Source organism: Podarcis cretensis (assembly GCF_951804945.1).
Source record: "Podarcis cretensis genome assembly, chromosome: 15".
In the NCBI taxonomy this organism is placed as follows: Eukaryota; Metazoa; Chordata; class Lepidosauria; order Squamata; family Lacertidae; genus Podarcis; species Podarcis cretensis.
In genome coordinates, this window is record NC_137185.1 from 690234 (window position 1) to 702595 (window position 12362).

The following is a 12362-nucleotide window of genomic DNA, read 5'->3' on the forward strand; positions in this document are numbered from 1 at the left end:
CACCCCCCCAAAACTACATCACTCATACATCACGGTTACATCATGAAAGGGGAGGTCTGGTGGCAGAAATCTGAACATCCTCGACCCTGCCCCATGGTTCTCCTTGCCCTCCACCAAACACCCATCATCAAGTGTAACAAAAAAGATATTCACATTTCCCTGTTTCACAGCCAAGTTCATCACACCTTTTTGTCTTCATCTGGGTTTGGTATTTCTGGAATGGCTACCTGTCTGGCACTCAGGTATCAGGATGCCAGGGATTATCACTCAGGCAGAGGGGCTGCTGAGTAGCTGAGATCATATGCCTATATGAATTTCTGAAGTTTTCCCAGTGAGCCAGTACACAGATGCATTTATCAGTGAATTCTTGCATTTGGTGTCGTGCAGCAAAGGCCCTTTGAAAAGATAGGAAGAAACTGTGATGAAGTGTTTTGTGGGGACAAATCACAAAGTTACAAAAGTGATTGTGCTGATTTTGGTAGTGGGCTGCATGTACATGATATCTGCTGGAGGGGCACCCCCCCAACCTATACATAAATTCCTGCAACACAAGCATCCCACCCCAGCAGTTTCTCCCAAGACATGTTCCTGGATTATTTTTATGACTGATTTCATTTCTATACCGCTTCATATTTGTAAGAAAAAGTTCTCAACCTGCATTAAAATACCATACAGAACATTCCAAAATAGAACTTGACAGAAGGAAATCATATATAGAACATACATTTAAAACAACATAATTAAAGGGAAACAGCAATATTATCTTAAAAGACGTCAAAATAAAACATTATAAAGGAAGGTCAAGGATGGAATACACATTTAAAGCAGTGCAAAAGGGAAGAGAATAAAATATTGTCATAAACATGGATTGACAGTAAGTAGAGATAGATGAAACACTCCCTCCATTTCTTAGTGCAAGGGCTCCAGAGCTGGAAGCTTGGGGATAAACCAGGGTTTCTCAAATGTTTGGGGGCCCCTGGCACCTTGGTTCCATAAACTCACCCCAGTGCCCCCTGCCCTATCCTATAAACAATAGCAATTTGCATGACCCACTACAGAAGATAACAAAATGAAAACGGCAATGATTTATTGTACATTTATTTCAAAAAAATAAACATAGGCAAAAATAAATATATGCTCCACTCTAATCATGGAGCTGAAAAAAGAATGTGCATCAAAGAATATTGCAGGAAAAATAGAAATATATGTATATTTGGAAACATTTTTAATGATTACCAAGCATAAAGTGCTGTCTTCCAGGAGAAACGCATGAAAACTATTTTACACATTCTAATGATGGAAAACATAAGTGAGAAGGAAATTTATAGCGTATGGTTTGTACTCGCCAAACAGGCACAAACCTTCACCTACTACAGACGTATGGTAACCAGTTTATTAGAAAACCGATAGCTATTACCAATAATTGGCCATCTTGGGATGACGCAGAATTGTAAATGCAAAGAAACGCCCCCAAAGGAAAACAGCTTCGAAAGTGGTAAGAGCAGTAAACCTTTAAAAACGAAGCGAGGAAAAAGTTTCACTCGAGCTTCTAGTCTGGTCAATCGTAAAACAGCGGCGCATGAGCTCGGAGGGGCTTCCTCCAGCGCCCCCTGCCGCCCCCTTCCTCTTATCACCCCTAGGTGATCCCACCGCCCCCCAAGAGTTAGTCCCACACATTTGGGGAGCCAGTGGGCTAGACTTTCGCCCCCACACTGCAGGGCAGCAACGGCCGCTTGCCCCCTTGGAGATACATCCTCGGGGCTTGGCTGGTGTTTGTGCCCCAGAGTGCCAGCCCTGCTGTTCCTCAGGGGTGCTGCCAAGCCGGTTCTGTGCCCGACAGCTCAGTGTGGTCCCAGGACCTGCCTGAACCCCCCAGGTCTGGCGCGGAGCCTCAAGGCTGAGGGCTGGGCAGCGGCACCTCTTCCTTCTCCTTCTCCTCCTCTTGGCAGTCGCAGCGCCCACAGGCTTTCTTCTCGGGCTGGAGCGTGGCCTTGGCCGGGATCACCTGCAAGAATTGGTCAACGCCTGAGAAGCTGAAGGGGCCGTGGCAAGGTCCCAGCCCTCATGGTTTTGAGCTGAGGGCAGATCTAAACAGGAACACGGGAAGCTGCCTTGTCAGAGAGTACAGAGTCACTCTAAAAAGAAATGCAAGGTTCCAGTCCTCAGGGTTGATTTCAATAGGAACTCAGGAAGGTCCCTTTTACTGACTATTAAGTACAGTGGTACCTCGATTTAAGAACAGCCCTGTTTACCAACTATTCGGTATAAGAACTCTGCAAAACCGGTAGTGTTCCGGTTAGCAAACTTTACCTCGGTCTACGAACGGAATCTGAACGGTGGAAGGGCACCGATGGCGGGAGGCCTCATTAGGAAAAGTACACCTCGGTTTAAGAACGACTTTGGTTTAAGAACGGACTTGTGGAACAGATTAAGTTCGTAAACCGAGGTACCACTGTACTGCTAGATCCAGCATACAGTTTGGAAAGCTATTTTTCTGGTATGTATCTGGATACTCCATTCAAGATGGAACGCTCTGTCACAAGAGACTAGGGCCCTGCGGGACTTGACATCTTTCTGCACGGCCTGCGAGACAACAGAGCTGTTCCACCAGGCCTTTGGCCAGGGCACAGCCTGACCCCCCTTTGGTAATCCTCATAGAACTCTAGCCCATAGAATTGATTTTAGAATGAATGGATTTTAGAATGTATTTCAATTAATCAATTAGTTTTAATGTAAACTGTTATTTTTACTGCTGTTAGCCGCTCTGAGCCCGGCTTTGGTTGGGGAGGGTGGGATATAAATAATTTATTATTATTATTATTATTATTATTTTATTAAGATCATCATAACCAAATTTTGCATGGTGCTTCCCAAGACTTAGAATTAGCCTTACGTCTGTGTTTGGATACCATCGGACACCATCAGACACAGACCTGGGAGACCCCAGGGTCCCAAGTCCCTGCCCTCGGCCGTGACAGTCACTGGGTGACTTTGGGGGCTGGTCGCTGCCTCTCAGCCAAGCCGACCTGGCAGCGTTGTGGTGGGGAGTATACAAGGAGGGCAGAACTGTTTACACATCACCACAAGCTCCTTGGGAGGAAAAGGTGGCATATAAATGCAATTCAACGCATTTTGATCCAAGATGGGGGACTGGATCTCTCGCAATTTAGCCACTGATTTTGCAAGGCTGATTTTGTGCAATGGGGTGTTCTTAGACTTCCTGAGCAACCTCAGGAATGAGGTTGCTAGCTATTAAATAGAATCACAGAATCAAAGCATAGTAGAGTTGGATGTGATCCCAATCTCATCTAGTCCAACACTTCTGAGCCCCCCTGAGATCTTATAAACCTAATAATATATAAAATAACCCCCCTGCAATGCAGGGATCACAGCCAAAGAACTCCTAACAGGGGGCCATCAAACCTCTGCTTAAATTGTCCATTGCACATGAAACTGTCATGGTAGAAGCCAGATCTGTGTTAGCAGGGAAGGCGGATAGAACAGAAAAAACTGATCCAAGAACCCTAAGGATGTAGGACTCCTGGGTCCTCTCTCTGGCTGCGCCTTCGCTGCACTAATGCAACTCCCACTATATGGAAAACAGTTCACCAAAAGTGAGAGGCCCCCCACCCTGACTGGCCGCTAGGGGGAGATGCCACCCTGCAAGTGAAGCGCAGAGAGCCGAGTGCGAGAACCTGGGAAAGGAACCGCAGAAATGGGGCTTCCTTCTGCAGGTTCAACCCAGCCAGCAGGACAAGGGACCTGAGGCCTGTGTGTCCCAGTTAAGAAGCCACAGGCGTCACCCTAAGGGAAAGAGAGGGATCTTGATAGACAAGCAGAAAGGGCAGGGCTACTGGTGAGATGGCTACTGACTGCCATGGTCCATCTAGCCCAGTGTTGCCTACACTGACTGGCAGCAGCTCTGCAGGGTTTCAGGCAGGGAGTGTTTCTTCCAGCCCTCCCTGGAGATGCCGCAAGTGGGGACTGAACCTGGGACCTTCTGCACTCAAAGCAGGTGCTCTTTGCCACCGACCGAGCCTTCCCCTCAAGAGCGTGGAGAGCGGCTGCCAGCCAGAGCAGAGAGTGCCTGGAGACTGAACTACAATACAGAAATTGCGGGGGATCCAACCCTGAGCTGTGAACCAGGAAGTCCCAGTTCAAATGCTATGAGCTCTTTGGGTCTCCATTCAGCCCCCTGCTCCCCCCTGAAATTTGGGGGATATAGTGAATAATGCTGACCTCCTGCTCTTGTAAGGGGTGGGGAACCTTACGTGGCCCCCACACCTCTCTCTCTGGCCCCCAAAGTCCCCCCCCCAGGCTGCACCCTCCTCCAGTGGTCTGGCCCAGCTGCAAAGGTGCCCCATGCCTCTTGCCTAGCCTGCGGGAGGAGAGGCGGAGGGCAGAGAAAACAGCCGGCTCCTGTCCAAGGATAAAGAGGGCTTTTGCTGCCCCCCCCCCACTTTTGCTTCTTGCCCCGCCCACCACTGGCGTGCGGCCCTCAGGAAGCTCTGCAAGGGAATGCGGCCCTCCGAGCAGAAACGCTTCCCCGCCAGGGATTGCAGTTTCGAAAGGCGCATGAAAGCACTTTGCCGCTGGTTATTACTGTGAATTACTATGAATTGACTGAATTGCATCAATTGTTTTGATGAGTCCGTTGCTGTTTGCTTTATTTATTTATATGCTGCTGCGTTTGATATTATAGAGATCGCAATGCCTTTTTTCCCCTTCTAACTAATGCTGTTGCTTCGCGCTCAACATTTGCTGCAGGAAAAGCAGAATACAGATCCCCAGTCAGATCAAATGAAGAGAATCGGGCGGCCTTCCAAAGCCCCACTTCCTGCATTGCACGGGGCTGGAATAGAGGACCCTTTGAGGTCCCTTCCAAATCTATGAAACAGAAGTGCCAGAGTGCAAGGGCTCCTGTGCCCAGGAAGGTGCCCAGGAGGAACCCCTGGCCCACTCCCCGTCCACATGCAAAGCCCCCCAAGGGCTGCCGCACCCCTCACCTCCTTCTCCCGGCTCCCCCTCTGCGGCTGGCGGCTGCTGCTGTGGTTCACCGTCCAAGGCCCCAGCGACTGGCTGGCGTAGAAATCCATGGGGTAGGTCTCTTGCCACTGAACCTGTTGCAGAGCCACGGCGGCCTGAAAAGAGGGGGGAATAAAAGAGGGCAAGGGAGGACGGGGTCAAGATCCTGGTGGCTCCAGACCCTTCCCTGACTGGAGGGGGTTAATAATAATAATAATAATAATAATAATAATAATAATTTATTTATACTCCACCCATCTGGCTGGGTTTCCCCAGCCACTCTGGGCAGCTTCCAACAAACTATTAAAATACTGTAATGCACCAAACATTAAAAGCTTCCCTAAACAGGGCTGCCTTCAGATGTCTTCTAAAAGCCTGGTAGTTGTATCTGATGGGAGGGAGTTCCACAGGGCGGGCGCCACGACCAAGAAGGCCCTCTGCCTGGTTCCCTGTAACTTGGCTTCTCGCAGTGAGGGAACCGCCAGAAGGCCCTCGGTGCTGGACCTCAGCGTCCAGGCAGAATGATGGGGGTGGAGATGCTCCTTCAGGTATACTGAACTGAGGCCGTTTAGGGCTTTCAAGGTCAGCACCAACACTTTGAATTGTGCTCGGAAACGTACTGAATCCTGTTGTGGTTTGGGCTGCAGGTTCAAGGCCAAGGGAATGATGGGAGGCGGGAGTCCAGCCACCTCAGGTTAGGAGGAAGGCGGATGCTGTCGTTGGCTTACCTCGTAGGGCGTGAGGAGAGGTCTTCCGAAGGCCTCCCCCCAGTCGATGGAGAGCCTGGGACAAGCCACCTGGACCCACCTGCAGGAAGGAAGAGGAAGAGGGGCTGTAGGGCCACAGGGCAGGGTGCCTGCTTGGCATGCAGAAGGACCCAGGCTCAATCCCCAGGAAGAAAAGGTCCCAAATGGGCCAAATCCGCCCAGCTAGGAAGGCGAGACCTTAGGCCAGCCACAGTCTCTCAGCTTCTCCTACCTCACAGGGCTGCTGGGAGGACAAAAGGCCCAGCAAAGATTTGCCTGTTCCAAGCCTGCTTTGGGTTCATTTGCTGCTGGGATTTCCGATATGTTTTATTTAATGCTTGCTCTGCATTTTGCTCCATTGAGTATGGAGTTCATGTTATTGGAAAGGCAAGATTACATCTTTTAATTACGGTATTTCAGAAAAGGCAAGTGCCTGTTTGTTTGTTTTTTAACTGAAAATTTCATTGTTTTATTCCTTTCTGAGGTTTTTGGGGGTTTATTTTACAGTCAAGCAGGATTTGGATTTTTTTAATGAAATAAATAAGTGAACAAATCTTTGCTTACCTGGTGGACTAGAACCTTGGCTTTGCTTTTAAAAACAGAAAAGAAGCTTGCCCAATGCCAGGGTCCTGCCACCACGGTTCTGGGCAGGGCGGCTGAAATGCCCCAACAAACAATGAAATGGGGGAAGACGAGGCCTCAGGTGTCCCAGTGTGGTGCAGGGGTCAGAATGTCAGACAAGACCTGGGAGAGACCAGGGTTCGAATCCTTCCACTTAGCCATCAAGCTTACCGGGTGTCCTTGGGGGCCAGTTGCTGCCTCTCTCACCCTCACAGGGTTGTTATGGGGATTAAATGAAGAGGGGGAGCAGAACCAAGAATGCCAAAGAGGGGAGAGGAAGGGGGGTGTCTTCTGACCCACGGCTCCCATTGATACTCACGCCTCAACATCGGGGAACAGCTGCAGTTTGCCAGGAAAAATCTCCGAGAGCAGGAGGCGGATGTAGGGGCGCCCCAAGGACCGGAGGGTGGACTCCAAGTGCTGCAGACGGGGGGGGGGGGGCACGGAGAGAAGAGAGGTTGGGACCCGAGACGGAGCCTTAATGGTGGTGGCACCAAACATGTCTCCCCTGCAAGGAAGGTCCACCAGGCTCCTTCTCTCTTTGTCTGCGGAAAAACTTTCTATTCCAGCATGCTTTTCCTTTACAGTCGTACCTTGGAAGTCAAACAGAATCCGTTTCGGAAGTCCGTTTGGCATCTGAAACGTTCGACTTCCAAAGTGCGGCTTCCGATTGGAAGCTCCTGCAGCCAATCGGAAGCAGCGGAACCTGTGTCAAACGTTCGGGTTCCAAAAATAGTTCGCAAACCGGAACAGTCACTTCCAGTTTTCAATCGTTTAGACTCCCAAGGCATTGGGAGCTCAGGTACGACTGTATTTTATTTCAACAACTTATACACCACTTATTTACCATTGTCGCTAAGCGGCTTATTTTAGCTGAAGGATCCGGTTAACGGCCCTCCTGGAAGGGCCCCGAGTCCAGCACCCGGTCCGTGGGCAACCAGGCGCCCCAAAGAGACCTGAGCACTTGAGCATCTCTCCACTGTTTGTTCCCCATTGCTTGGTACACAGAGGTAGACTGCCCCTGGGTGTGGAGGTTCTGCTATCACAGCAGGCCTCCGACTGGACCTGTCTGTCTAGTCCAGCCTCCTGCCTTTACCATGGCATTCAGAAGCATCGCGGCCTCTGACACCTGCCCTCTGCCCCCCCCCCCAGCTAAGAATGTAATAAGAACTCTGTATGAGGACAGGAGATGGCCAGGGGGGGGAATGGAGGCTGGGGGAGGACAGGATTTGATCTCTGTCGCTGGAGGGCTCCTTCACATATGATGGTTCTATGGTTCTGTTGATTTATTCCTTGCCCTCCACCCTAAGATACCAGGGCAGGTGGTAGCATTAACAACAACCCTGAAACAACACTTTAAAATAACTTAAAAAGGTAAAGGGACCCCTGACCATTAGGTCCAGTCGTGGCCGACTCTGGGGTTGCAGTGCTCATCTCGCTTTATTGGCCGAGGGAGCCGACGTACAGGTTCCGGGTCATGTGGCCAGCATGACTAAGCTGCTTCTGGTGAACCAGAGCAGCGCACGGAAACGCCATTTACCTTCCCGCCAGAGTGGTACCTATTTATCTACTTGCACTTTGACACGCTTTAGAACTGCTAGGTTGGGAGGAGCAGGGACTGAGCAACGGGAGCTCACCCCGTCGCGGGGATTCGAACCACCGACCTTCTGATCGGCAAGTCCTAGGCTCAGTGGTTTAACCCACAGCGCCACCCGCGTCCCTCTTAAAACAACGGCAGAAAACAGGTGAGCCCTAAAAATATACACCTTGTGTGTCAAAAGCCAGAGCAAAGAGGGGCACCTTTGACATTCTCCAAAAGCTGGACAATGAAGGCACCAGACGCACCCCAGTCAGCAGGGAGTTCCATAGCTCATTTTATTCCTAAAAGTATTGGCATACTGCTCTATCATACAAAAGTAAAATAAAAATAAAACCCGCGCCGTATCCTCGAACTCAGGTCCTGTCTCAGTTTCCCTGGGCGGAGAGGGGAGAAGCAGCGAATGCAGGAACCAGCCTGCTGCACCCAAGGGAGAAATCCAGACACATTGCTCCGCCCATGTTTGCTCCTGGCCCCGCCCATTCCCCCCCCCCAGGCTGGAATCCTCCCCCTCCACCGCCAGAGGAGGGACAAGGCAGGGAGCAACTCACTTCCAGGATGGCCGGGGACCCCTGGCGCCCCAACGTCCCCAGGATGAGGCCCCACTTTCCGGCGCGAGACGCCTCCCGGACGGCTTCTTTCCGCGTCCTCTGCATGCGCTCGTGGCCGTAGTGCTCCTCCGAGAAGACCTTGCTGTAGGGGTCGTACCTGCAGAGAGGGGGGCAGGGGAGGGGTCAGAGGCTGGTGGGGAGGGACCCCCACCTCGGGAGAAAGGAAAGACGCAGGGCCTGAACTCAGGCAGGCAGCAGCTCCCACCGACGGCATCCCCCCCCATGCACTTCCCAAGCACAGAACGTGGCATCCTCTATGCACACCTGAAGCTGCCTGATGCAGAGTCAGGCCTTGGGGTCTGGCTGGCTCAGGGCTAGCACACTGACTGGCAGCAGCAGCAGCTATCCAAGATGTCAGACAGGAGGTTTCTCCCATCTGAAGAGGCCCCTGGAGACTGAACCTGGGACTTTTCTGCAGGCAAAGCGGGTGCTCTGCCACTGAGCCCAGGGCCCTTTCCCTTCAAAAAACGAAAGAGCCAAAACGCTAGTCCTCATGATTAAAGGGGCTGCTTCAACAGGAAGCTGCCTTTTGTCTGGATCAAACAGCTGGAGAATTGCTGGGTCTCTGCTAAGCCCCCTTTGGCCCAACACTGCAGAGCTCTTCTGACGTCCTTTGGGCTCTGCACGTGCTCAAAGAGGCAGCGCGGCACCATGGTTAGAGCGCTGGACCAGGACCTGGGAGAACAGGGTTGAAATCCCCACTTGGCTAAGTTAATTGTAAACAATGTGGTAATGGAAGAAATATTCATAGAAAAAGGTACACGGCAGGGATGCCCAATATCCCCCTTGCTTTTTATATCAGTCCTGGAGGTTTTGTTAAACATGATTAGAAAGGACCAGTTGGTTAAAGGAATTCAGGTCAGAGTTAGACACTACAAACTAAGAGCATTTGCAGATGATCTAGTATTGACCCTGCAACAGCCAGACACTAGTACTAAAAGAGTATTAGAATTAATTGAAATATTTGGTCGAGTAGCAGGTTTTAAACTGAACAAACAAAAAACGAAAGTGTTGGGAAAAAATTTAACAATGGAGGAAAGAGAGAGATTTCAGAATGAAACAGGTTTGGAAATAATGAAAAAAGTGAAATACCTGGGGATAAACTTAACATCTAAGAATGTGAATTTATTTAAGGATAATTATGAAAAATGTTGGTTAGAAGTAAAGAAAGATCTAGAAATATGGTCAAGGTTGAAACTTTCCTTGTTAGGCCGAATTGCTACTATTAAGATGAATGTATTGCCTAGAATGCTATTTTTATTTCAGACGTTGCAGATTTTGGACAAGATGGACTGTTTCAAGAAGTGGCAGAAAGACATATCAAAATTTGTCTGGCAGGGCAAAAAGCCCAGAATAAAATTTAAGATTTTAACTGATGCAAAAGATAGAGGGGGGTTTGCCCTGCCGGACTTAAGACTTTATTATGAATCGGCAGCTTTTTGCTGGTTGAAACACTGGCTACTTCTTGAGAACACAGACATTTTGGATCTGGAAGGGTATGATAATAGCTTTGGTTGGCATGCATACTTATGGTATGACAAGGCAAAGGTGTATAAAGGCTTCAAAAACCATATTGTAAGGAAAGCATTGTATAATGTTTGGATTCGATATAAAGATTTGTTGGAAAGTAAAACTCCCAGGTGGGTGTCACCAATGGAAGCTAAGGAAGTGAAAAAGCTTAATATGGACTCTAAATGGCCAAAATATTGTGAAATTTTAGAATATGAGGGTGAAAGGGTTAAACTTCAGAGTTACAAGAAATTAAAGCCCAAAGTTCGAGATTGGTTGCACTATCATCAGATAAATGAGACATTTAAACAGGACAGGAAAATAGGATTTCAGAAAGAGAGGTCAAAACTAGAAACAGAATTGTTAGAACCCAATACTAAGAACTTATCAAGAATGTATAATTTGCTGTTGAAATGGAACACACAGGATGAGACGGTGAAATCAGCTATGATTAAATGGGCACAAGACATCGGTCATGATATTATGTTTGCTGACTGAGAACAGTTATGGACTACCGGTATTAAATTTACTGCATGTAATGCTTTAAAAGAAAACATAATGAAAATGATCTATCGGTGGTACATGACCCCAGTCAAGCTTGCAAAAATCTATCATTTGCCAAATAATAAATGTTGGAAATGTAATGAGACTGAAGGTACTTTTTATCACCTTTGGTGGACCTGCCCGAAGATTAAAGCTTTCTGGGAAATGATCTACAATGAAATTAAGAAAGTCCTTAAGTGGACTTTTCCTAAGAAACCAGAGGCTTTTCTCTTGGGCATGGTTGGCCAATTGGTGTTAAAGAAGGATAGGATTTTCTTTATGTATGCTACCACAGCAGCAAGAATTCTACTGGCGAAGTATTGGAAGATGCAAGAACTACCTACTCTGGAAGAATGGCAAACAAAGGTGATGGACTTTATGGGACTGGCTGAGATGACGGGCAGAATCCGTGACCAGGGGAAGGAGACAGTGGAAGAGGACTGGAAGAAATTTAAAATATACCTTAAAAACTGTTGCAAAATTGAGGAATGCTAAGATGTCAAGGGGTAAGAAACAGAGAATTACAGCTGTAACTAAAAAAACTAAAGGAAATTTAATGAAAGGGAATCAGGATAAATTGACCAAAGGGTTGCTAAAGAATCATAAAACAAGGATGCAGGGATGGGGAGGTATGGGGAAGTCGAAGGAAAGAAGGGTATGAAAATACAATTTTGAAGTTATATTTGTTTAAATGTTTTGTATGTTTTTGTTTTGTGTTTTGACTTTCTGTTGTGTGCTTTGTTTTTATTATGTGTTTGAAAAATGAATAAAAATTATTTTTTTAAAAAAAAAGAAATCCCCACTTGGCTATGAAGCTCACAGGGTGACCTTGGGCCAGTCACCATCTCTTAACCTAGCCTCCCTTGCAGGGTTGTAATAACAACAACAACAACAACAACAACAACAACAACAACAACAACAACAACAATAATAGCAGCACATCCGTCTAGCTTTTATCACATCTTTGGAATGGGAGGCAGTTGTACTAAAGGAATGGGGCTGTACCAGGTGGGGGATTTTGTGTGTGTGTTGGGGGGGAGCACCCCCCCCCATTTTCCGCCGCCCAGCAGAGCACCCTCTAAAGTTTACCCCTCTCCCATCCGAAATCTAAACATTTTGACAAGCACCTCCAGAAACGTGGGTCTCCCATTACGCCCCCCCCCCCCCGGCCGCCCTTCTTCTGGAAGCAGAGCGGGGCCATAAAACGAGGCGATGATGAGCCCTGCTCAGAACCGATGAAATATCCGCCGCTCTGCTGGGACCCGGCCTGCCCACCGCCCAAATCTGAATTCCTGAGCAGGTCGTTTGTTAGCGGCAGGCAGGGGGGGACGGCAGCTTTATGGGGCAGAGAGGCGGCCCAGCCCAGGCGCAGCTTGATTAAAATTCCCTCTGCCAAGCCGGGTAACAAATCACCCGTTTTCCAGGGAAGCGGCGATGGGGAGAGAGAGCGCAGCGGAGCGTGGCCGCCTGCGGAAATCAGGCCTTTCCTGCGGTGTGGGGGCAGGGAGAGGGTTGCCCATGGCTACTGGCCAAGATGGCTAGCTGCAAGGGCAGGAGGAAGGACGGGATGAGCCACTGGCCCGATCCTTTAGGCTCTTACATAGGAGGAGGAGAGGGTGGCCCATGGCTACTAGCCAGAAGTCGCAGCAACCGGCCTTGCTGTCTCCAGCAGAGGAGGCAGGAGCACAGCCGTCGCGGCCAGAAAGCAGA

General features: G+C 49.0%; 1 protein-coding gene across 1 annotated transcript in view; it reads right to left on the reverse strand.

Annotated features, from left to right (window-relative positions):
- Positions 1 to 1073: 1073 nt before the first annotated feature.
- The window catches only part of DPH1 (diphthamide biosynthesis 1), a 36938-nt gene continuing 25649 nt past the window's right edge, over positions 1074 to 12362 (reverse strand). The window contains exons 8-12 of the mRNA XM_079955759.1: positions 8541 to 8697; positions 6712 to 6812; positions 5754 to 5832; positions 5007 to 5141; positions 1074 to 2005 (exon numbers count right to left, since the gene is read on the reverse strand). Coding sequence (XP_079811885.1) covers positions 1892 to 2005; positions 5007 to 5141; positions 5754 to 5832; positions 6712 to 6812; positions 8541 to 8697 — 586 coding nt within the window. The 3' untranslated portion in view covers positions 1074 to 1891. The remainder of the gene's footprint in view (positions 2006 to 5006; positions 5142 to 5753; positions 5833 to 6711; positions 6813 to 8540; positions 8698 to 12362) is intronic.